This window comes from Gekko japonicus, unplaced genomic scaffold (assembly GCF_001447785.1).
Source record: "Gekko japonicus isolate JY-2015 unplaced genomic scaffold, Gekko_japonicus_V1.1 scaffold1829, whole genome shotgun sequence".
NCBI lineage: Eukaryota > Metazoa > Chordata > Lepidosauria > Squamata > Gekkonidae > Gekko > Gekko japonicus.
Window position 1 is genome coordinate 258197 of NW_015174894.1, and position 26764 is coordinate 284960.

The 26764-nt window shown below is 40.9% G+C and overlaps 1 protein-coding gene across 1 annotated transcript in view; it reads right to left on the reverse strand.

The window, feature by feature from the left end:
* FBXL17 (F-box and leucine-rich repeat protein 17) overlaps nucleotides 1-26764 on the reverse strand; it is a 254277-nt gene that overhangs the window by 189540 nt on the left and 37973 nt on the right. Inside the window, exons 5-6 of the mRNA XM_015424957.1 lie at nucleotides 8401-8508; nucleotides 5312-5442 (exon numbers count right to left, since the gene is read on the reverse strand). Of these exons, the coding sequence (XP_015280443.1) occupies nucleotides 5312-5442; nucleotides 8401-8508 (239 nt within the window). The remainder of the gene's footprint in view (nucleotides 1-5311; nucleotides 5443-8400; nucleotides 8509-26764) is intronic.

Genomic DNA, 26764 nt, shown 5'->3' on the forward strand with positions numbered 1-26764 from the left:
CCGCTCATTCCCAAAGATGTTATTTTCTTCGACCAAGCTATCTGAAGAGCATTGCAGCATAAAGTTTTCCAATGCTGTACAACAAACTTACTGGACAATAATTAGTTGAGTCCATCAGAATCCCCTATTTATTAATTGGGACAATTATCACACCACACTAAACTTCAGGCATACTTCCCATCTTATTTATATCTGTAAAAACTAGAGCCAGAATCTGTGCCTACCAATCCGGGTCGATTTTAAACAATTCCGCTGGTATTAAGTCAAGACCAGGTGCTTTCCCCTTTTTTTGTTGCTTAATCAAGATCTTAATCTCACTAGCCATTTGTTGTTGTTCAGTCGCACAGTCGAGTCCGACTCTTTGCGACCCCATGGACCAGCTCCCGCCAGGCCCTCCGGTCTTCCGCCGTCCTCTGAAGTTTGCTCAACTTCATGTTCGTTGCATCAATGACACTATCTAATCATCTCATCCTTTGCCGTCCCCGTCTTCTTTGACCTTCAATCTTTCCCAGCATCAGGGTCTTCTCCAGTGAGTGCTCCCTTCTCATTTGGTGGCCAAAGTATTTGAGCTTCAGTTTCATTATCTGGCCTTCCAGGGAACAGTCAGGGTTGATTTCTTTGAGGATTGACTGATTTGTTCTTCTTGCAGTCCAAGGAACTCTCAAGAGTCTCCTCCAGCACCATAGTTCAAAAGAATCTATTCTTCGGCGCTCGGCCTTCCTTATAGTCCAACTCTCGCAGCCATACATGACTACTGGGAATACCATTGCTTTGACCATGCGGACTTTTGTTGGCAGGGTGATGTCTCTACTTTTTATCATGCTGTTTAGGTTCGCCATTGCTTTCCTCCCAAGGAGCAGGCTGGGGGCCATTCCTTCATGTCGGCAATTTTGGTCTGCCATCCAGTAACCGTATGCATTGAGACTGCATGATACAGCTTCTGTCCAGCACACTTTGTAATGAAATTTGTTTTCTCCTTGTTCTTTTTTTCTCCTTTCAGTTAGCAAAAACCAAAATACAGCTGCTTAGGTTGCATATAGATACTTAGGTTGCCTGTCCTACAGTAGTTGACAGTTCTCTCTCTAATATTGGAGATTTGCAATTTTGCTTGTAGAAAAACTAAGGCAATTTGTATTTTTAGATTCCATAGAAATACTAAATAGTAAAATTAAAAACATGAACTATGGCATAAATGAAGAAGCATTTTATGTTATTAAAGCATTAAAACAAGTTTAAGTTTGATGAGAAAATACATATTATATATATTTTAATTTGCCAACATCTCTTTTTATTCTTGGAAAAATAACTTGGAGGGAAAAAACACTTCCTGATGGCTTTCAAATTTCTATACAGGAAATATGCTTAGTTAGCCCAAGATGTGTTATACCAGTGCAACAGCCTCTTGAGCGGATAGAACATGCCACCCTTAGCTGGATACAAGGTAGGATACAACCTACTATTGTTGGGAAATGGACTAATTTATGGTTTTATATCTGCTACACACACAACACATGGACTGTGCACACGTTTCTATACCATGAGCTAAAGGAAGCTGTCTGCATCACCTACTGTGAGAGAGAGATTTCACATAGGGAACACTTGCCTGCATTTTATGTTAATGTAGCTTGCACACATTCAGCTCAAAGGATCATGGGAAGAAGAAGCACATGTTAGCCATTGTGAGCAGAACAACAAACAAGAAGGAGGAAATTCCCCCATTACTGAAGAGACTGGTTGTCACGCAGGACACAGACCTGATATGCATCTGAATTGCTGTTTCCTGTTGATGATATTTTGGAGGCCTGGGAAAGCCAAGATTCATCTGTACTTCAAAGAGATGTCTTGAAACTGAGACTTCACACATGGCCAAATGGTATTCCATGAGATAGAGTGTAGAGTTTCAAATATCGCCCAACCCATAGAATACCTGCCCCCTTTCTACATGCACCAATCAGGGAACTCATGGGATTGTAAGTTGTGTCTTGTAAGTAGGTGGGATTGCCATTTGGCAAGGTGCCACCCACCTGGTGATTCAACTATAAAACGCAAAGACCATGCTTTAGGTGCTGGGCTGGCCACATTCTACCATCAACGAAAAGACCATGCGTCAAGTCTTTTGGCTGGCTACATTCTACTACCCCCCCCCTTTCCTGCTTTAAAACTCTTTGTCTTTACCGGATCTCTTTGGGATGCGCAGCCAAAGAAAGGCACATACATAAACACACACACACTTGACCGGCTGGTTCTGGAACAGTGTGATGTAGGTAAAACTTCTAGACAATGTTCTCTGTCCCTTTATTTTTCCTTGCAACAGACAAGACTTCTGGAACAGGCGAATATGAACCGAAATAGCTACCTACCTACCTCCAAGTAACTGAGAAACTATTTTATTTCTATTTCTGTGACTCTAAAGGAAACTTGGACGTATGCGAAGTGAGACTGATGTTTTTGTATGTGTGACTTTGATATCCTTCAGTAAAAAGATTATTTGTTTTGGAAAAACACCCATGTGGTCTCCATTACTGGAACTCTGGGTTCAGACACGACCTTGGTATAGCTGGCCAGGACTCACGTTAAAATTTAGTTAGCCTCTGCTGTAAATAAAGCAGTTGGCATAACACTATGCAGAAATTCTTTCTGATGCTCCAGTATAACAAAAGCAACCATGTCCTTCCATCTACTGTGAGGGACCTGAGCAACCCCCAGGCTCTCCATCTCTGAGGGTGCCCAGAAAAACACCCTTAGTGTCCATGAGCCAAATCAGCAATACATGTGGGGCCTTTAAGGCAAAGCCTCCTTCCTCATTGCTTGATAAGGACTGACCCTTTAACATCCCATTGCCTGATAAACAGCTGGGATTCAGCCTTGAATTAGGGGTAGGGAATAAGGAGATGAGTTACAGATGGAATGTGAGGACAACAGGAATTGCTCAGATCCCACTAGAGTTCCAGGGGATGGAGCCTCCTGAGGGGCTGGCCCTAGGACAAGCCAGGACCTTCATAGGGTCAGGGGAGCACACTGGTTCTTGCTCCAGAGATTGAAAAGAACAGGGTCAGGAGAGAGGTGAAGAACAAGGGTGTCTATAAATAATGCTGTTTTCTCAAATGTAATATTATTCTTTCTTTAGTTTAGGACACCAAATCATTTAATTCTTGGGTTGTGCCCTTCTCACACTAGTAATTCCCATGTCAATATACTTCAGTATTCTCCAGTGCATATCACACATTTTCAGGATATGCAATATTTTGCAGCGCTAACACACCACATGTTTTGCAATAATACATATCATACAAATAGGGATATTTGGTTCACTGCCTCTGGATAGTTTTCAGTATTGGATATTATGTTCACATGTATGATGGACCCCTGACATTTCTCCAAAAATTTATTCCCAACTGTGACTGATCAGTCCCAAGCAGTATGGCTTTAGTTATGGTTTTAAACGTCTGTCTGTTCCACCCTGTCAAGAAGATCTAATTTGTCTTTTAGCCCAGCCCAGGAATGTGATGGGATAAGCAGGAGTTTTTCTCTTTTAAATGGCAGTTTTATTTAACAAGCAGAGATGTAGTCAGGGGTTGGAAATGGTTAGGTAAAAATTAATCTTTTAAATTGTTATATTTATATGTTGTGAGCTGCCCAGAGCCCACTTGCAGGGTAGGGCAGGATACAAATCAAATCAAATAAATAAATTATAATTCTTCTAACAATCAAATTAGTGTTGTTGAAGCTTATTTTCATATATTCGTGGAGTGAGAGGCTTCTGAGTACTTTAGTTATAGTTAGATTGCTCTTTTGTACAATTTCCTATGACTCTTCATGTTTCCTGGAGGTGGTCTCTTTATTTCTGTGCCTGAACTCTCTCCCCCTTTTCTTGGAAACCACAGATTATTTCTATATCCCTAGGTGTCTAAATCCAATTCCCTTTATAACACACTGGGGTCTCCTCAGAGCAACTTCCATGTAACTGGACAGGAATTATTCTTCTTTGTGTCAGAAAATATAAACCCTTTCTTTTGGCCTGAATGGGAGTTTCAGTATACTACCCAATCACCCTCACCAAAATTTCAATCTCAGTTCTGGGGTCTGTGTAAAACAGACTTCATTTGAGGCTGATTAGATGTTCAGTTCTGATACATAATTCTTCCTCAGAATTGATAGAAAACAGTTAAGGCAAGGAGTCGTTTCCCTTCACTCCAAAGGTGAACCTGTCTTAATTACTCTGTAAGCCTCACGGACTCCAACCAACTCTGTCAGAAGCCGACTGACTTCTGAACCACCACCTGGCCTCAGCACTCAGCTAATCATATAGTTCTCCTCAGCTGGCACTGGCCAATCAGAGAGTGCGGGGTGAGGGAGCAGCCTGTCACTCAAGCTCTCAATTCCAGTGAAGTGTTAATTGTTCAGTGAAGTGTTAATTCTTCAGTGAAGTGTTAATTCTTCACCCCCCAGCTCTCTGGAATTGATGAACTAGGAAATCTGTTGTTAAGTGCAGTCCATCACAACATGCAACATCCCTTCTCCTCTGGGTCTGTATGATTCATGTTCTGTAACTTCTACCAAGTTATCAGTTCTATTTTTTTATCCTATCTTGATCCCAATACTAATATTATTTTACCACATCCTCAGAATAAAAGTGCAACCATTGATCATTACTTTACAAGTCTACATATTATTTTTCCTTAATGTTCAAGACTGAAATTACAGCCATGATAATGTTCCTGTCAAAGATCTAGTATATCCATTAGAACACAAAGCAAAGGGAACAGCCTAGTTAATCCTACATGTTTCACGTTCTCATACTACTAGAATATAAACATTATATATGAATGGTACCAACATCTTGAAAAGCCCGTTCGCGGGGAGGGCGGGGTATAAATGCAATAAAATAAATAAATAAATTTCAAACATCCCCCCCACTTTCTTTTATCAAATATATGTTTCCAGAAAGAACCATTCCACTCTGATTCCCTTATTTTTAAAAGAAAGTAACCAAGATAAAAGTAATGCTATTATTACAAACAGAAAATATACATCCAACGTCTTTTTACCAATTTGAAAGTCCTAAAATCCAAGGATCTGGTTTGTTTTTTTCCTCATCAGTCAGGTTATCCAGTATATATATTTTTTTCGAAGAAAGTATGGTTTTGGTTCAATCACTTAATGCCAAAAAGTACTGTGTAGCCAATCTCATTAATCTAAAATTCATTTTCTTAACTATTCATTTCTCCTAAATTCTTGAAATCATCAGTTACTAATACTTGACATAATAGCTTGATTTTGTTTTTCCATATTTTTTAAATAATAAAATTACCTGTCATTAATAATCCAGTTCAGACATAGATTGAGAGAGGTAAGGTTTTTGCATCTCTTTACTATTTCCATCACTGTTTCATTATCCAGTTCTGTGATATGCCGTAGATCCAAGCTTGAAAGATTTCTTAGCTATTAAGATAAATACAACAGTAAATATTAAACAATTTTTCACACACACACACACACACAAACATAAAAATACTTCCAATGTTGATCTGCTCAAACTCTTCTTTGTCCTGAGACAACAAAACTATTTTTCCTCAATTTGAAATATTAATTTCAATTAAAGATACCACTTGCTTTAGATTTTTATTAGACATTTATATCATTTCTTTTTTATTTTTTCAAAAATAAGGGATCCCTAACGTAAATTTTAGGAGCTGCGGTGGCTCAAGTGGTTAAGATGCTGAACTGCAGGCTGTGGAGGGTCAGTAGTTCAGCAGTTCGAGACCTGGGTGCCGCATGATGGAGTGAGCTGCCATCTCTAGTTCCAGCTCCTGCCAACCTAGCAGTTCGAAAGCAAGAAACTGCAAGTAGATAAATAGGTACCACTTCGGTGGGAAGGTAACAGCGTTCCGTGTGCCTTGGTGTTTAGTCATGCCGGCCACATGACCACAGAAACATCTTCGGACAGCACTGGCTCTTCGGCTTGACTAATCAGATTAAGAACATTATTTATAAACACTGTTATCTTATTGAACATTTACCAGCTTGTAAAGATAAACCATATCTGGGTTTATGTAGAACAAAAAGTTTGAGAAATATTTTGACAAAATCTGATTTCCTTAATCCTAGCTAGAGCTCTATTAAAGTGAAAGGACAGCATCCTTGTAAATCTTGTTCTGTCTGTAAAATGGCATGGAGGAAAAACACCATAGAAATAAATGGATATACTCGACAATTATATTACTTTTCTACATGTGGAACATCCAAAGTGATATATGTGTTTTGCTGCATTTGTGGATTGCATTAAATTGGTTCAACTGGTAGAGCTTTGCATACCAGGGTGATTGAACACAGGTCCTGTCTAAAATATAAAAGAGAAACAGTACCTCTAGTGCAGCATTTCAACCAGGAACAACATGGGTATGAAGACTTCAAGTTTGCAGTGATAGAGAAATTTGAATCTAAGCCTTATGTTTACGTTGATATTCAAGTGGTTACTGCAAAGGGGACAAGTTTGGATCCATACATTTAATATTGTAAGTCCTGGTGATCTCAATTCAGTTTTAGATTTATCCTGTTTTGTGTAATATACCTTTAAGACAAATGGTAACTGTAAAGAAGGTGGGGTAGATAAAATGTATGTTTTGTGACGAGCCATTTTCTGAAGGCATTTTGAATCATAAAGATTGCAGAGCTGTAGCCAGTTTATATATTTTGTGAACTCTTGCCTCACCTTAAGAGAAATACTGATACTGTGGGTGAGTATCTAGAGGCTTATGGCATCTAGAGGCTTCTTATTTTGTTTTAGGACAACCATATGAAATATAATCATGATATATTTGTTACAGATTTGAACTTATGGAGTTCTGCTTACAAGATATTTTGACATTGTTGGTTGGTGAGTACTTGGTGACCTGTGGCACACCTGAGGTTTTTTGTACTGGGTTTCATGATATTGTATATAATTTATTGTACACTCTCTACAGTTTTGGAATTATGGAATCTGCTTATAAGGTTTCGCCTTGAAACGTGGAAATTATCTAGAAAACATGTCAGCATTTAAAAGGAAGGTTCCTATTTATTATTTATGAACTCTAATACACAATAAGAATATACACATAAAAAGTGTTAGAAGAACCATGTTTTTTTTGTTTTTGAGAACATTATATGTGATAGACCTTTTGTTCAAATTCTACTGTTATATTTTGATTATATAATCTATCAGAAGTATTTGTTTATTCTATTGTTGTTGTACTGCTATTAGAACCACAGGATATATTGTTGTTATTTTAATATTTGTTTAGTAAAAAAGGTCTTCCATGGCTGCATTTCGATAAACTGAATATAACTATGATTACCTAGTTTACCACATATACATAACAGACCACAGAATGTTCTGTGAAGCTTCCTTGCACTGCCCAGCTACTGACAAAGCTTCACTATGGCCCCAGTCACACGGAGCATTAGGCATGCTAGAGAGATGGAAGATAGGTGGATTTTCCGGGCGCAATCTCACCGCCACATCTGGGAAGCGTAGAGCTCCCATGGCTCACCCGAGGCTTCACTCCGAAGATGCGCTGTAAAAAACTAGTACCTCCGAGGTACAAGTTTCCGGAAACCGCGGGACAAGGGCGGGTGTCAGATCACTTTTCCAGTGTTAGCTTGTGGCATCTGGAGCCCACCCATGTCCCGTCGTGAAAAGGTTTTTTTTTTCTCAAGTCTCCACGGGTGCGCACAAGCACCCAACGGCGCATGCGAACACTTGGGTTAAAAGAAACAACGCAACCCCCACGGCGCCGCTTCTTTGCCGCGCGGCAGGAGTGAGGTATGATCAGCACCTCCCCCCAACCACGGGACATTGGGCGGAACGTTTGATCCGGCTGCCGCGCGGTAGTTCGCTCTGGGGCAAACAGCCACGCCTCCCCCCCACGATATCCGGCCCGTATGACCGGGGCCTATGTAAAGCAGAGCACAACAATAAACGGTCAGGGAAGGGTGAAGAAATCTGGGGCAAGATAAGTTTTCATTTTTGCCTATGAATCATCAGTCACCCTTTTATCCCATTTTCTATCATATGCTTAACTATTCTTCAACTTTTTAATTATGAAACAAAATAAGGTGGGTTGTGAACTGCTTTTGCCTATAACATTGCTTTGTGTAGGGGAATATTTACTGTGTGTCTACACAAGATCTTTTGTCCCACTGCCTTTTGTTTCTTGGTGCATCATCACTAACAGAGATGCAGTTTGTTAAGCAGTCTGCATTCAGACATCACAATAAAATCAGAATTACTCAACAAGGCTTTGGCACAATGATTTACCATAGTGTATGAATACAACCAATTACCTGGCAGCTACACTTGAGACAAAGAAGCCTCTTCCAACAGAAAATGTCAATAGGAAACCTTGTTTATGTACTTACATTGGTAAGGTGTATGACTCCTTTAGATGTAACAGAACAGCCCATAAACCCAACATACTGCAACTGAGGACAGTGTTCTGCAAATGCTTTAACAGACTGATCTGTCACCTGTGTAAGAAAGAAAACAGAAATTGAAGGTGACAGTGAATACTCCATCCACAACCAAGTCTAGCAGGCATCTTAGCAATATCGCTAACTTACAAGTTCAATAGCTCCTTTTGTCTTACCAGCATGCGATAAAAACTAAAGTGTGCCTAAAAGGTCTCTGGGTAAGAAAGAAAAAGATAATTCTTCAGCAAATAACAGAGGAAGTACCAGGTGATGAGAACAAAAATTCAAAGTCTAAGTACTGAATGTCTCTGGAAGGATAAAAAAACCCATTCTTTCTTTTTATAGAAGTTTAAATTTCATCAAAACAACAACAAAATAAGGTTAAAACCAAAACCAGAAGGTGCATTCCTCTTCTGTACTTTGAGCATTCAGAAAGCTTATGAACTATTGTCTTTTCACTATTGTTTTCTATTCCTTTTCTCGCTTTTTAAAAATTCAGGGCATTCTCACAGCAGTATACATAAAATATTTTACCTCAAGAGACTACAATCCAGTTTCTCAGTTAAGTAAAATAACTAGTCTACTTTATAGAGAATGTATACATGGTTTCTTCATGCAGACATCACAACAAGCTGCAATTAAATCTGAATGAGGCACAAACTCAGTGGATTATTATCCTTGTGTATACCCCTTGCAGGGAAATAAAATATTAAGTAATTAAACAGCTAAAATTAATTTACCATTTATGTACTTCTGGGCACTAAGTCATCATGATAAATTAAAATGCCTCACAGCACCTATTCTCCCTCTACTCCAATCCCTGGAGCACAGTTCCTACACCTATAGCAACAACTTAATGACAAAAAACTTTTTGCAGGCATTATTTGAAACTTCAACCACTCCCTTCACCAGACTGTATCTTTCTGAAACCAAGAAGAGAATCCACAAGTGGCCAGCAACCACAAAGCCCTTGCCTGGAACTTTTCTTTCTTTTTGACCCATGTGTGGTATTCTTAAGAAAAAGACTTGCCATCCATATTCACAGGACAGCACAAAAGTAATCAGAAAGACAAATTAAATTTCTAATAAAAAGAATCTCATCTTTGCATAGTATAACTTCTGAAAATTTTGAAACCATGACATCTCTTTTCAAGACTATTTAAAAATTAAAATATATGCTGTATTTGCTTTCCTATCAAACTTATTTTGCCATTTTATCTTAAATGTAGATTCAGATGGGTACCCGTGCAGGGTCCGAAGCAATAGAACAAAGTTTGAGTTCAGTGGCACCTTTAAGACCAACAAAGTTTAATATAAGTTTTCATGTACATTACTCAGAATTATATCCAGAATTCATCTTAAAATGTGTTCTTATACCCAGAATTTATCTTAAGTGTTTTTTTTCTGAGCATACAAAATTCTACTAATTGGCATATTATAGTTTTTATCATCTAAGGTGAAGGGGAAAAAATAAAAGTTAAAATTAGAATAAAAATTGCAATAAATTAAAGACAGTATATTATTTGGAAAAAATAGTCTCGCAGAGTTGCAATAGGGCTAGCAACATATTTAAATACAGACTTTGTTTAATACTGAATTTTCCAGTCATCATACGCTATAGCATATAATTGTGGACAATAGTGGTTAGGACTGCAGTTCAAGAGAACAGCAGCCTGGAGAGACAACAACCCTGGAAAATGGCCCCAGCACAAGATGGAACCAAGATGACAACTGAGTGAAAGCACTAAATTATCTGCTTTCATGCTTCTTCTCTATCAAGGGCATAAACTGCCCCTTCTTTGCAATTAAGAAGGGCCCCAGCAACTGGTGTGTGGGAAGATCAGAGGATTTGGGGTCGTCTTTGATTAGGAGATTCTAGGTCCTTGTGCCTCCTGAAACACAGAAACTATTGAAGCTGACGCAGAAGGATGCTGCTGCCATCTGCTATTTATGACTGAAATAAAGAAACCTCTACTGCAACCTGCTGTTCCTTTTTATATTTTTAATATTTTCTATACTGTATTTTCTATATTTTGTATTTTAGAGGCATAGGTAATAGCACAAGTAAATATTAATCCTTATACTAATAGTGAAGTTGCCCCCGTACGTGCGGATACCTAAATCCGTGCATCGGGGGCACCTGAGAAGGAGGGAGATGTTTGTGCACGCTTGGGGCAGTCCCCAGGTGTGCACAAAAATCTGAAAACTGAAAAAAAATATCGGGGGGATACTTAAATCCCCCCAAAAGTAACAGAGCATCCCCTGCGCATGCGCAGGGGACGCTCTGCTAAATGCCTCGCTTCGGAGGGGAGGGGGAGAGATAGACTGGCGAGGCCCGGCGGCTGCAAGCCGCAGGCCTCGCTTTGAAGGGGGGAAGAGAGAGAGCGGTGAGGCCTGGCCAGTCGCAGGCCTCACTTTGGAGGAGGAGAAGGCGGGTAGGGGGGGAAGACTGCTGAGGCCCAGCAGCTGCAAGCCGCGCAGGCCTCGCTTTGGAGGAGGGAGAAGAGAGAGAGAAACTGGTGAGGCCCGGCGACTGCAAGCCGCGGGCCTCGCTTTGAAGGGGGGGAAGAGAGATCGGTGAGGCCTGGCAGTCGCGGGCCTCACTTCGGAGGCGGAGGGGAAGCCTTTGGAGGCGGGGGGAATCCGGGAGCCGGAGGTGGTGGCGGAGGAAATGGGGAATGGCGGGATGGGGGGGAAGCTTACCTGCTGCTTCCTCCTTCGCCTGCTCTGTGTGGAGCTCCCACGCTCCTCCCCCCTGATTTTCGCGGGTCTCCTTTCTTGTATCTACTAATTCTAAAGGCTGTAACAAAGGTAGTGAGCATTGTTCATAAAAATTTAAGGCTAAGGTTGTCTATATAAAATATGATTTTGTTTATATGGTTTTGTGACCATATGGTTATATGGAAAACGGTATAGAGCTTTTAAACAGAGAACAAAATTGAGGAACCTTGGGGAAATGGCAACAGGAGCAAGGGCAGCAAAGAAAGAATACAGTTCTGGGGGTGATATAGAAATAATAACTGAGAAGATAATGTCATCTGTCTCATGACAAATCAAAACCCTTTCAACAGTTAAAACATGAAAATAAATATATTCTAACTCAACAGCAACTAACAGATAAAACAACATAGAATATTATTGAAGAAATAAAACAAGAAAATAAAAACCTCTTAATTCAATTACCGCGAACAGAACAAAAGGCAGAGGAGATTTTTGTTGCAATAAAGGAAGATATACAATAGATCAGGACTGTGATAACATCTTGGCTGCAGGAAATAAGTTTAAAAAATCAAGAAAATAAACAAGATATTCAAGACATCATGACAAAGCAAAGACAAATTAAAGAAAAAGAAACAATTGAATCAGTACAAGAAATAAAACCAAGCTCCCTAAAAGAAGCAAATCAAAGGACTGAAGTCTTGGAATCAAAATTTAGGAGTAATCATCTACGTTTCCATGGAATTCCAGAAAATTTTGGAGATTTTGATTTAGAGAAAGTATTTCAAAAATTAATACAAGGTTTTGGCGGCGCGAATGGCGGTTGCTCTTCTGGGACGCGAATTGCCCACACACGGAAGGGGGGATCCGCACAAGCGGAGACCCTAAGGAGCCTTGGGTAAAGGTTCCGGACCAGGGGGTGCACCGGGGAAGTGCCTCTTTGTCGACCTGATGGTCGGAAATTGAGGCTCTCCCCATGCCCCGAAGGCCCCTCCACGTTGTGCCCCTTTGTGGGGACTAGCAACACCACCAGTTCTCGGAGTGATGAAAAGCGAAGAAGCGAAGAAACGAAAGTAAAAGAAAGCGGAAGACGGCTTACTGTGAGTGACGATCGAATTAAAAGATAAAGATTTAAGCGCATTTCCCCCCCATTGGACTAAACAGAAGGGAGGAGGGTGAACCCCCCCCCAGTAGAACGAGACTGTTTTAAGCGAGAAAAGGGTGGGAGTGAAAATTTTATAAAGTACAGTTACCTTTTGGGGCATTCTTTAAAGCGAGGAAGAGGGAGTGAATCCCAAGCTGCGCGGCACGAACTTTTAAAAAGTGAACAATAAAGTTAAGATGTCGGGGCAAACGAAGCTGCAGGACAAGCCGGCAAAGAGGACGGGAGGGACTTCCGGTCTTAACCCTCGCCTTACTGAGCCAGCTGTCAATCAACAAGAAAGTGAGATGCTTCGCCCTCTACTGGACCAAATGTTGAAAATCAATCAAACGTTGTCTAATATGGAAAGTGTCCTCAGTAATCAACAGAAGCAATTGACTGATACAACCAAGAAGATGGAGGAGATTGCAAAGAAATGCCTGGTGTCAAAGGAAGAAACACAGAAAATCAAGAAGAAGGTCAGCAAAATGGAAAAACATCAAGAAGTACAAGACAACAAGCTGTTGATGTGACAAATGGAAAAATCAAATTTGACTCTCCGGTTTCAAGGTATAAAGGAGGTAGAAAAAGAAGATGTCAGAAGCATGTTGGCGGATGCTCTGGCACCACTGACTGGCAGTGAAGTGGAAAAGTTAAGCGAAGAGATGGATTTGGTCTATAGAGCCTATTCCATCTATACAAGGAAAAATAATCTGCCAGCAGAAGTGGTTGTGAAATTTACCAAGCATTCAAGGCTCAAGACTTTTTGAAGAGGCACGCCAGTTCAGAGGACGAGGCAGAACTCGTCAAATGGGCAGTATTCAGCAGTGAAGAAGACAGCAGCTCGGAGGGAGGGGACAAAGAATCAGAAGGTGGAGCAGCAGCGAAGGGTCCGTCTTACAACCTGAGAGGCAAAAAGTGAAGCGCCCCAGTACCTGAAGATATGTTCGGAAAGCGCAATAAAGGACAGTATTAACCCCAAGGAGACATTATTAACATACTAATGGTCTTTATTTTTTACAGGTAAAGACGAAAGAAGACAGGACAATCACAGAAGAAGCCAAAGACTTGTGCATGCTAATAACAGACTAATATAATAATCAAAGCATCACTCACCACTTTTTCTTGATCCATCTATATACCCTCCCTGGTTTCTAAATTTAAAAGCAATAAAATTCTCTCCCTTTTAGGAGAGTTAATAAATAAATAAATTAATTAATTAATACAAGATTCTTTAATAGTGCAAAGTAATTTCCCCAAAATTGAGCAAACTTTTAGAATCAATTCAAAACATGCACCAAAATAAGTTACCACGAGATATATTAGTCTGCTTCACTTATTAAAAAAAAATGGATACAATTTTAATACAACATAGAAAATAACTGTTTACAAATATTTCAAGACCTAACTCCTAATATAATAAAAAAAGAATTTGGAAATTAGAAGCAAGTGTTAAAAAAAGGTATCGTTTGAAAATTCCCTTTGCTTTAGAAATATTCCTTACAAAAGGCAGGAAAACAACAACAACAGTCAAACAAGCTGAACTACTCTTACAAGAACTGTCAGCAAAAGATACTAAACAAAGCTTGGGATCAGAAGATGCCAGAATGACGAATGAAAGTGCCTTGTAAGTGTTCTTTCCGAGATTAAAGTGCTTGCGTTGTAGTAAAAAGAAGAAGAAGATGCCAGAACTCCATCCAGAGAAGAAACAAACAGTAATGGGGGGGAAAGCAGGAAAGAAGGGAGGGGAAAACAAATGAATTAAAAATAATTTCTGCAAATTTGAACTGATCGAATTTACCTTCTAAATGTTCAAAAAAAATTAATCAATTAAAAAAACAAAAAGCTGATATATTATGTGACCAAGAAACATATATTAAAAAGATCAAAAACATATATTAAATTGCAAAAGATTAGGCAAAGTATATATAGCTTCTGCACAAAGAAAAAAAGTGTTCCAATACATATTAATAATGAAAGCTTGGAAATGCTTTAAGAACTAAAAGATTAAAATGGGAGATATCTGATCCTGAAGATTAGGTTACCAGAAGAACTATATGGACGTTGGTGTCAATATACGCTACAAATAATACTAAAAATGATTGTAAAAAAAAAAATTAATCAAAAGTATTAGACTTCCAAGGAGAGAATACAATTTTTGGAGATGTGAATGGAGTGTTGGACTTCAAAAAAAGGCAGATCTAAGAATGTTGGTGGAAAACTCCCAAAAATGTATTTAGACACATAGGAATTCTAAAATTGGAAGCCGTTTGCCGAACACTTCATCCAAAGAAGAGAGATTTTATGTATTTTTCTGACAAACACCAATCATATTCAAGAATAGAGTGGGATTATCAGTGATTAAGAGCAACGGAATAAGCAAAATGGCGACAAACGCAGGAGAGGAGAAAGAGGATATAGACGAAAACACCCCGATAGAAGACTTATCAATAGAACAATTTTAAAAAATATTGAGGGAAGCAATCCAACAAGGAATAAAAGAGGCATGTGCAAGCTTAATGGACACTGTTAGTAACTTACTACCTGAAGCAGGAAAAAAAGGAACTGGAACAAGCTACTCAGAGGAAAGTGGGGGATGTTTGCAAAAGAAAAACTTTGACGAGGTTCTGCCCCCTTCATCCCCATCAACTCAAGCACCAAGAAAGACGGCAATAAATGTGGGGAAACTATGCACAGGCATGCAAAAAAAATGCGGGGGGAAAGTATAAGAAGAGAGAAAAAAGATGGAAAGGCAGAAAAGAAAGACTGCATAAATGGAAATTCGAAAGGGACATTATAAAAAAGGAACGGAATCTCCTGGAAGTTAATGAAAATAAATTGGAAAACATCTACCACACCTTCAAGGAACGGAAACATAGAGACATGGTGCTACAAGGGAAGAGGTTACAAGTATTTAGAAATAGAAGGAAGATGTATGGAAGAGTAATTAATAAGTTTTGGCAGGTATTGGATAGGATGGAAGAACTTGATGTTTGTTAAAAGGTATGGGGGAGGATGAAGTAAGGGTGAATATAAGTATAATTAACTTGTGAATAGTAATTAGGATTATGTGCAAGTATGAATGATTATAAACTGTGGAAATGTGCTTAGTGGGAAGAATTGGTTAAAAGTTATAATGGTCAGATATAAATTAAGGAATGTTAAAGGGAAATTAACTAAAACGTGATTAATAAAATAGTAGGTGTGTAAGTTTGAATAGGGGGAAAATGGCAGCAAAAATGAAGGGTGAATGTAATTAATTTGTGAGTAGTAATTTGGGTTATGTGTAAGTATGTAAGAGTATAAATTATGGAAATGTGTTTGATGGGAAGAAATGGATTCGGAAAAGTAGATTAAAAGATATAATGGTCAGATATAAATTAATGAATGTCAATTGGAATATAATTACAACGTGATTAATAAAATAGCATGTGTGTAAGCTTGAATGGGAAAATGGTGGTAAAAATGAAGGGTTGTGAGGAATAACAGGGAAATAGTGAGAAGAACTACTTTAGAAACAAAGATGATAGATGGGAAATTTGCAAAGTCTTTTTTGAAACTGGAAAAATTTATATAAATGAAATAACTCTCAAAAACATATATGATTAAAGTAGAAATAACTTATAGCTTATTGGATTAATTATGATATATTATAGCACTAGAAGTAATGAGAATATCTAGCTGATCCCTGAGTAATGGATGTTTAAAGATCTTTGAAAATTGGGCATCAAAGTAGGTAGCGATATAAAACTTAAGGAATGTCGTAAGTATAGATTAACACTCAGCAAATGATTAATGGAGTGATTAATGGAATGAATTTGGGCATATTAGACAATTGTTTATTGGATCTAGTTGCTGTTAAAGTGTATTTTTGGTTGAAATGTCGACTTTTGATGATGTTAGTATTTATAAGCTATCATGTTATTGTCTATAATCTGAAAACCTAATAAATATATATTTAAAAAAAGAATAGATGTGTTGGATATCAAAAACTTTAATTATAAGAGTTGGGAAAGCAGGGATTCTGCCAAAGATAGTAGATTATAGAACTAATTTGGAAGAGTGGTAGTAAGAAAGTAGATGGAGATCAAATGATACATTATTATTACAAGATGAGGTAGTACAACATGCAAGAGAGACAAGATTGGAATAAAAATATGGAACGCTTCATGCAAGGATGACACAAATTCATGAAGTGTTCAATATTTTTATTCCAAACTCTATGATTTTTTTCATTAACTGTATTTGAGACATATGCCTTTAAGTAGCACTTTAATGTTATCTGACTTTGAGTAATTTGTGCTCTTCACGGTGTAGTTTGTTTTTGTTTTTGTCTTTTTACTGACTGAACCAAGCTTGGTTGCCTAGCAACAGCCAGTGAGGGAAAAGCTAGCCCCACAGCCGGAGGAGAAGAGAATGGCTAGTGGCCCACTGCAGCTGCCAGCCACTCACAGAGGAGCCAAGCAGGAGAAGTGTCTTCTTCAGGATAGACAGCCGTTTTGGCAGTTTATTCTGTCAGGGAAGAGTGGCCAGGCTAGCAGTGGGCATGGGGAAAGGAGTGGACCCAGCCCCCAGCCAAATGGCACATGAGTGGCAGTTGATGGGCCAGTGGCTGATGGAGCACACAACATGCCAATGGGAGAGTTGGAAAGTGCCAATATACTGGGCTTTTATATATATATAGCATGGAATTTCTGAACATGGACCATTTTAGAACAGTGTCAGCCTGTTGACTAATTTCATTCTTTATTATCTAAAACAGTATTTGTCACTTTGCCTGTTAACAGTGGAATGATTTACCCTTCTGTGTGATGAAATCTCATGCTACTTTATACACTTCTATGTGGGTGTTAAGTGCTGTCAAATCACTTCCAATTCATGTCAACTGTATGAATTAATGACCTACAAAATATCCTATAATTAAGAGCCATTCTCAGGTCTTGCAAAGTAAGGCCATGCTCGGGTCTTGCAAAGTGAGGGCTGTGGCTTCCTTGACTTAGTCAATCTATCCCGTGTTGGCACCCACCCATTTATAAAACCTTTAGGCCTACACATAATCCATACCTGAAGAACTGATCCTTCTGACAAGTATTACCATAATATAGGCATAATCTCTAAGAGAAAATACTTATTAGTAACTTAATAGAAAGTTGTTGAAATTGACACCTTAACATGAGAACTTGGATGCCTCCTTGACAATGGAGGCCCAGGTAGCATCCACTGCTAAGTCAGCCTTTTATCACCTTTGGCTGATTAGGCACTTGGTTCCCTTTCTCGAACGCAGCGACTTGGCAACAGTGATCCATGCGATGGTCACCTCATGATTAGACTACTGTAATGCTTGCTACATGGGGCTGCCCTTGTCCCAAATCCAGAACCTAAAGTTAGTGCAGAATGCTGCAGCCAGCTTCTGTTAGGTCTCCCCATGTGGGAACACGTCCAGCCTGCACTGAAAGCACTGCACTGGCTGCCTATAGCATACCAAATTCGCTTCAAGCTGCTAGTTCTTACCTTTAAAGCCTTTTATGATCAGGGGCCTGCATACCTGAGGGACTGCCTTTCCCCACATGTTCCCCAGAGAGCACTGCATTCAGGGTCTCAACATAGTCTAGTCCTCCCTGGTCTCAACGATGCCAGGCTGGCCATGACTAGTGCCAGGGTCTTTTCAGTGGCGGCTCTGTGCTAGTGGAATGAGCTCCCAGAAGATATTAGGGCACTGCGGGACCTCTTACAGTTCCGCAGGGCCTGCAAGATGGAGCTTTTCTGCCAGGCTTTCAACCAAGGAGCTGCCTAAAAACTAAAAACTGAATACTGGCCAAGGCCCTGTCCTCTGCAACCATCATTGGCAGCCTGTGCCCCACTGGCATACATGGATTGAAGCAATGGCTTTACCATCAATACCGGCTATATTCCACTATGACTGATCTGCCACTATGTTTTGCCATCGTTATACAATACTGATACTGATACTAGCAGTTTATGAACTGGTTTTATAATTGTTTTGTTTTATGTATCTTAATTTTTAGGTAAGCTGCCCTGAGCCTGCTTGGCAGGGAGGGCGGGGTATAAATCAAACAAATAAATTTTTTTTTGCTATACTATTTGATTGATCAATTTAAATTGAGGACACATACATTCACAACTGATCATATTACTAAGGGCAATTAGTCTTCACTGAAAAATTAGTAATAATTTGATTGCCTGTTTGACCTTCATTGCCTTCTTTCATTCTACCTTATAATATGTTAGCCTTGTTTTGAAAAAATCATATAGGCTGATGAAGAGATTTATATGCTATTAACAAAAGAACAGTGAGAGGGAATGAATGGCACAGATACTAGACAACCAATTTTTTAAAAAAATCTATCCTGAGTCTGACTATTCTTCTTAAGTATATGTGATTAGTTTGTTGTTACAATTCTGGATTATATCACTGAAGCTCTATATTCTACAGACAGTGAATTTTCTTGGGTACCGGCATTAATTAAACTACCACCTGAAATCAACATTAGGTGAAATCCAGGATTTTTCCAGAACATCTATGTTGCACTGCTGTTGTAAAGATAACAATGTAGAACAAAATATGAGTTCACTGAATACAGAAAATAATGTACAGTTAAAAAACAACAGTTCCTCAGCCCCAGCTAATAAAAAATAGACAAACTAAGCAATTCCTCACATAATCTTCCTCCCAAATTTCAGGGTTGGCTAATACCTTCGCCTCTGCCACAAACATACTGAAAAGGTTATCTTATCATAGGTAAATACCTCTACAAGCAGTCTAAATCTAGCCCATTCTCCTATACCCCGTCCTACCCAGATTATGTAGCCTCCTAATACTGAAGTACAAATCCTTTGTCCCAATATTTCCAGTTACTGGAGATCAGAACGATTTTTAAAAAACCTTACATTCAATCTTAAATTCAACAAGCAAAACTCCACATGCGCTAGATAAAGGGAATTGTTGGATTTAACCCATTCTCTTTTTCTGTCAAGACTATAGGGCTGGAAGTACCTGAAGATTACCCACTCCCAATATCCTTCACTGGAAGAATCCTGAAAAGATCAGTTCTTGCCCCAAGATATACTGCATTTCTTCAAGTACCCACAATAGGGAGCCAGTATCACATAATATTTATCTGACTCTAGAACAGCCATGTAATGGTCCAAAGGCTGTGAAACTATAATACAGATTTTAGCACAAGAGAAATGAGGTATGAATTTAAGTTCAGGAGGAGGAGGAGGAGATTGGATTTATATCCACCCTTCACGCATAGTCTCAGAGTGGCTTACAATCTCCTTCCCTTCCTCTCCCAACAACAGACACCCTGTGAGGTAGGTGAGGCTGAGAGAACTCTGATTTAGAACTGTTCTTGAGAGAACAGATCTAAGAGAACTGTGGTTTGCCCAAGATGACCCAGCAGATGCATGTGGAAGAGTGGGGAATCAAACCCAGTTCTCTCAGGTTAGTCTGTGCTTTTAACCACTATACCAAACTGGCTCTCAGCATCCAATTATTATATTCAGGGGTCTCATGGAGCCGGAGCGCTCTGGAGCCCAGCTCCGGGAGTGACCAGCCCAGGGGGCGGGGCAGTCACATGATCAAGCGAGCCCTGAGGGGAGAAGAGCGCACGCTTGAAGCGACCCCGCAGCGTCTCCTGGCCGGCTGCGAGAGGGGGGCCTGCGCGGGTGAGCCTCCCCCTTGGATGAAGCCGACTCGGCTGTCGAGCGGGGAAAGCGGCGGCGGCAACGGCAACGACTGGCGAGAGTTTGACACCTCAGCCCTCGCCAGGTGAGGGGGAGAGGGAAGCCAGGGGCGCAGTGGCTTGTGCCCACCCTTGGAGGCTGCAAGGCCGTGGCTACCTTCTTCCCACCGGCTCCTGCCAGGGCGACGGATAAAATTAAGGCTCCCACGCTAGGTGAGGAGTTCTGGTGGAGGTGGCAGGCAGGGCGAGTGGTCGACGGGGCTGTAGTTTTGCCGAGGCTTCTTCGCGCCACCCCCCCTTCCCGGGGCTCTGCCTCTGCTCTTTCTTTCTCTTCTGCCCTCCCCCTGCCTCTGACGGCGACGCGGCTCCCCCCCCCACAAGATGCTGCTTTTTACGGGGCTGCTTCCAGGTGGGGAGCCAAGTTGGTTTGCAGCAGCAGCAGCGTTCACCTTTAAAAGAAAAACAAAAAACACTAACAACTTATTCCGTGCTTCTGAAGGAGTAAAGCTCTGACTGGGGGAAGCAAGTGGTGGAATTGACGCTTTTTCTTGTTGCCCTGTACGCCTGTTTTATTTTCCTTTTTCCCTTCCCTGCAGCTTTCTCTCTATGCTCCCCCCCCCCGGCGCGGTTTTCCTCCAGGTCTGCGAGGCAGAAAGGGGCTTGCATTTAATGAGCATGGATGGTCTTCAAAGAACGTGCCTCAGGCTGCCCTCTTGCCGCCCCCCCTCTCCTCCCCGGGGCTCTGCTTCTGCTCTTTCTTTCTCTTCTTCCCCCCCGCCTCTGACAGCGACGCAGCTCCCCTCCCCCCGCCAAGGTGCTGCTTTTTACGGGGCTGCTTCCAGGTGGGGAGCCAAGTTGGTTTGCAGCAGCAGCAGCGTTGAACAGGAGTCTAGGAGCACCTTTAAAAGGGAAAAAAACACACTAACAACTTATTTCGTACTTCTGAAGGAGTAAAGCTCTGACTGGGGGAAGCAAGTGGTGGAATTGACGCTTTTTTTTGTGGCCCTGGACGCCCGTTTTATTTTCCTTTTTCCCTTCCCTGCAGCTTTCTATGTTCCCCCCCCCCGCGGTTTTCCTCCAGGTCTGCGAGGCAGAAAGGGGCTTGCATTTAATGAGCATGGATGGTCCTCAAAGAACGTGCCTCAGGCAGCCCTCTTGCCGCCACCCTCAGGGGGGTGTGGTATATGCTAATGAGTTATGCTAATGAGCTCTGGCAGCTCTTTTTCTACAAAAAGACCCCTGATTATATTACAAGCGAGGAACCCACAAGAACTTGTGAAGAGTATCTCATTCCCACACACAAACTATATCCTGTTTCCCTTCCTTGAAAGCCCTCACAACCTGTCTCATTTTCCTGTTTTCTGCTCTCCTTCCCCCCCACCAGCCAATCTACTGTAATCTGTTCCCATTTTCAGCTTTCTCTTATTCCCCCTCCCCTCTGCATGGTGCTAGCCACCAGATGAGGTCCAGTTGTGTAGTGGGCAACTCAAAGGACTTGTGGGAAACATCCCACTTCCCGCATTATTTCCTTTTTTTCTTCTCCTGACAACCCTCATATTTTCCCTGTTTCCTTTTCTTCTCCCACCAACCAACCTTTTATCTGCCTCCCCATCTTCAGCTATGTTTATTTACTTCATTATACACCACCTTTCTTCACAATGGGGAACCAAAGCAGCTTACATAGTTCTCCTCTCAACCCTTTTATCCTCACAATAACCCTGTGTGCAAAATTAGGCTGAGAATGAGTAGCTGCCCCAAAGGCACCCAGTGAGCTTCCTTAGCAGAGTGGAGACGCAAACCTGGGTCTCTTTGAATAACCTCTTTGCAACACTGGCTTCCATGGGGTGGTTGCTGGTGAACAATTACAAGCAACTGGGCTTGAGTGAGTCATGAAAGTAACATGGTATCAAATTGTCTGATGGTTGCCACCAGGTCTGGCATAAGTCCTCACTCAAAGGTCAAAACAACCCTGGAAAGGGTCCTGCCCCCTCTGTTGCCAGAGGTACTGCCTTTTACTCTTGGGTAGCCCCATAGCAAGGGCACCCCACTTCTAACTTGACCCAGAGACCCACAAAACTCAGGCCAAGAAAGGCACTCCTGGTTCTGAAACACAGAGCTAGCCACAGCTCTGAAAAAGAGGTCTCAATTTTCAGATGACAGGCAACCTCAGAGCAAGCCTCCAGTCTTCCCCCTCCACGCAGCAGAGATTATGCTTATGGAATGACAATGAGTTCTACCAGGTAAAGTATCTACATTTCTAAAGTCTATTCAAAAGCCGCTTGGCAAATAACACTGTCTCCAGTAATTCTTTGTACTGAATACTTGTCTGTCCTGCTCTGTTCCTCAGGATACTGGGATAAACTAATCAATCATTCAAATGTTTAGCCCATCTTTGGTCTATACTTTAGTGCCTTTTCAAAATACCCTAGCCAGGACCATTAGTGGTCAGATAATCCATTTAACTAGCCACCCAGCCCCTGGCTTCTATTGTTAAATCCAGACCCTGCCTCTCTGGAAGCTCATTTGTCACATCTAGGCCTTGCCCATCCTGATGCCACACACCCCTCAGACTCATCATTGGTCCAGGTAAGCTATTGTTCTCACCTGAGACCAGCCCACAGGGCCGCCCATTGGTCTGCACTGTCTTTCAATGGGTATATCCCAGCGAACACATGGCCTCAGACCGTGTGTTTTCTGCCATGATGCTACCTGGCAGGCCACCCCTGGAACCCTCTGGGTTTTGGGTCACAACCCTTCTTCATGGACCTCTGCACATCTGGACAGGTAGCATCACCCCATATCCCCTCCATTAGCCATCAATCACCTCTGCTTCCTTAGGTCTGTATTGTGTGCGTAAATGTTTAATTATTGTTTGTGCGCTTGAGAATATTTAGTAAAATCCTTATTTTAGCGACCCAGTCTCTTTGTCTATTCCTGGGTTCTTGGGAATTCTAACTCTGGTATACACACGTCTGATCCTATAGCTATGCCAATTGCATATTAATATAATAATTCCCCAATCTTTTATTAAATAATAGAACAATTTGGCTAACACCTCTTCCTACCTTTTTCTGAAGAAACCAAGGCTGGCAATACTATTCTGGCTGCCTAGCAAGTGCCATTGAGAGCATTCATTTCTTAAAGCACTAGGTGATGTTTCTATTACCGGGGGGGGGGGTCCCTTTTTTAAAGATTTCAGATTTTTCTGCATCCCTGGATTTTTTCTCTGTCATGACTGTTCATGGTTCCAGTCTCTGGATTTAAGTATCCACAGAATTTGCCATAAGAATTAGATATATTGACAGGTGGGGACCCACAAGAAACTTGTGGGAGTGGCTATCCCATTCCCCCCACCTCTGCTTCTCCCCCTACTTCTCTCAGACTCTTTCTCCTTCCTGCCACTACTTTTCTTACTCTCTCCCTCTCCTCCATGCCTATCACTCTCCCAGCCTCCCCCCACAGCAGCAGTGGCAGCAGCCACTCTCTAAGAATCACAACAGAAATCAGTTCCTCTTAGGGTTGCCAGCTCCATGTTGGGAAATTCCTGGAGATTTGGGAGCCTTGGGAGGCTACCATAATACCATAAACTCCACCCTTCAAAGCAGCCATTTTCTCTGGGGGAACTGATCTCTAATTCCAGGAGATCTCCAGACCTCACCTGGAGGTTGGCAACTTTAGATCCCCTGGAGGAAATGACTGCCTTGGAGGGTGGTGTCTATGGCATTATATCTGCCTGAAGTCCCTCCCCGCCTCAATCCCCACCATCCACCCCTCAAATATCTAGGAATTTCCCAACATGGAGCTGGAATCCCTAGCCCCACCCAACAGCCAGCCTACCTTTATCTGGCCCTTCAGCTTTCAGTCTCCTTCCCTCCTGCAGCTTCTACTGAGGAAAACTATGATGCTACTAGGCCTAGGTTTGCCAGTCTCCTGGTGGGACCTGGACACCCCCTAGAATTACAACTGAACTCCAGACAACAGAGATCTATCCCCTCTGGAGAAAATGGGTGGACTTTGTGGCATTATATCCAACTGAGACCTCTCCCCTCCCCAAACTCTGCAGTCCTCAGACTTCACCAAAGAATCTCCAGGAATTTCCCAAGCCAGAGCAGGCAATCCTAGTCGCAGACCTGGCTCCAAACCCCCTGCCATGTAGCCATTCATACTGCAGAAGGCATCCTTCCCAACCCAAGTTCCAGTCCTGTTTTTTGCTCCCCCCCCCGGCTATCAGCCAGTCTCTCACTGTCAATGTGGTGGGGCCTGGAATAGATCCCTGTAGCGGCCATTTCAAAAGGTAAGGGTGGGGATTCAATCTTCCCCGAATTTTTAAAAAACGTTTTTGGATTTTTCTGCATTCCCATGGAGTCCCCTGAGTCTGCAGAAAAACCTGTTGGGGGAGAGTGTGCCCCCTATCTGTGGAAATAAGTATCTATACACAGAGGGGACTCTTGAGAATTATATAGGTATAAAAAATTACACCCCTAAAAATGTTTACTCTGTGTTTGTGTGTGTGTGTATGAACTTTAACATACAAATTGCCTTTAACATACAAAACTAACTGTACAATCCTATGCAGAGTTAATCCTTTCTTATTCTGATCCTCTGACCCATAGGTCTTAGGTAGTTTTTATCAGACATGACTGGGAATATAAGGAAAAAAGAAAGGCCAGAGCAGGTTAATACATAAACTACAAAAACAGCTGTTTGAAATTAATGGGCTTAGACTGGAGTAACTCAGGACTGCAGTGCCAATGACATTATAATGTTTAGAAAATATTGGAAAATTAAGACTGACAATGTGTAGATTTACAGTTTGGTCAAAACAACATATAAATGAACAAAGTAGATTTCAGACAATTTACAACCAACAAGCTGAACCCAAAATAATCATAACATTACAAAGCACAACAGCATACTACACCAGCAACCCTATCCTAACGTCTTGACATATTTTATACAGATGAATAGTTCTCAAATACCAAAATACCACTTTATTTCGAACTATTCATTGTCAAAATATTGTTTATTGAGGATTGTTGAAAATACTGCTTTAAAAGCATGATATTTAAAGTTCCCTTGGAGTATAATTATACAGAAACCTGCTAACTTTTGGAACTGTACAAAATTGGTTTTAAAATTAATTGCAGGTGGCTGGCAGCACTGTGTTCAAAATGATCTGCAGAGATTTGCAAGCTTGGTACATGATTTATTCACTGTGGACTTCGGGAATCTAATGTCTATAAAGTGAACACTTTAGTTAACTAAAGTATTCTTTGCAGACATTTTAAAATAGTACCCAGTTGCTTTGAGTAGAAGGCATATTTTTGCTTGCACAGAGAAATATACAAGAACATCTAAAATCTGAAATAGTCTCTAATGGTTATTTTCTCAATTTAATTCACCTGCTGCTGATACATAAAATGCAACATTGCCAAGCACTTTGAAAATGCAGAGTTTCAAGAAGCTATTAAATCACTTCTTAGAATGTCAGGATTCTTAGCAACCCTCCCTCAAAAAAATAAGTGGGGAGATTCTGAATATCTGTACTCTAGCTAAATCTTTCCCAAATACTATCACTATAGTGAAACGAACTACAAAAATTCTGTTTAAAATCTATTAATGTAGGCCTGAAGAGAAGAAGCAGCTCGCATTGCCCAATCTGTCCCAAAATGGCTGCTTGTAGTTGCTGGGAGATGAAGTAAAAGAAGGCATTGGAACTTCCACACCATCATTTTTGTCACTCATTTGTCCCTATTGCTTTGGGTCCCCCCTTTTCCACATGTGTTTTGCTCCCTCTGGGACTACTAGAGAGAGCAAAACACATTGGGGGGGGGAACCCTGAAGCAATAGGGACAAACGAGTGACAAAAATGCCAATGCAGAACAGCCCATAAAGAGTTCAGAAACTGGGAATAAAGGGCTGTGAGTATGCAAGGTTTGGCAAGTGAGAGAAAAATGAGATTTGTGGCTAATATGACAATTTAAAAGAACAAAGATTCAGCTTGGCACTGAAACTAGTAACAGTAAAGAAAATTCATCTATTGCTAGAATGAGTATTCACAAGAACATTTCAATACAGAAAAGTGTGTACTTCCTATGCTAAGAAAAAAAATGGGGTGGGCTCTCTTAAAAACAACTTTTGTATTTAATATTTCACTCTTATAATTAGTTACCAAGAAAACTGTCATTATGTTTATGCCTTCCAAAGCGATCTATCAAGAGGATAAGGCTGTTTCCATTGTGGCAGTTATGGGAGGAGGTTGAATAGGATGAAGGTCTGAGGAAACCGTACTTAGGCTCAAGGCTCTACTATGTGTAGGATTATGTTGCATTGAAACACCTCAGTGTCCTCTGTAGTTGTCTGGAACCTTTGTAAAATGGCTCATCCTTAACACTAGCCTCTCTTTATCTTTGAATTATCAACTACCCACAAGCATGGGAATGGGCAACACGAGTTTATGTTGAAACATTGGTGGCATGTGAACTGCATGATCCCACAGACATCCTATTCAGATGGTGTTATAAAAATATTGGATATATTTATAAATTAAATTTCATTCCCCTTTTTATTCAACTGGACAGATAAAACACAGGTGAAAGCTGAACAACACATTTTATTTAACTGAAAAAAGCCCAAGATATTCAACAGAGTGTTAGGTGTGCAATGTTTGAGTTTATATGGGTAAAGTGACTCTCCACTGTCACCAGCAGTCACTAATGTTCTTCCTAGAGATTTGAATATTTTGTTA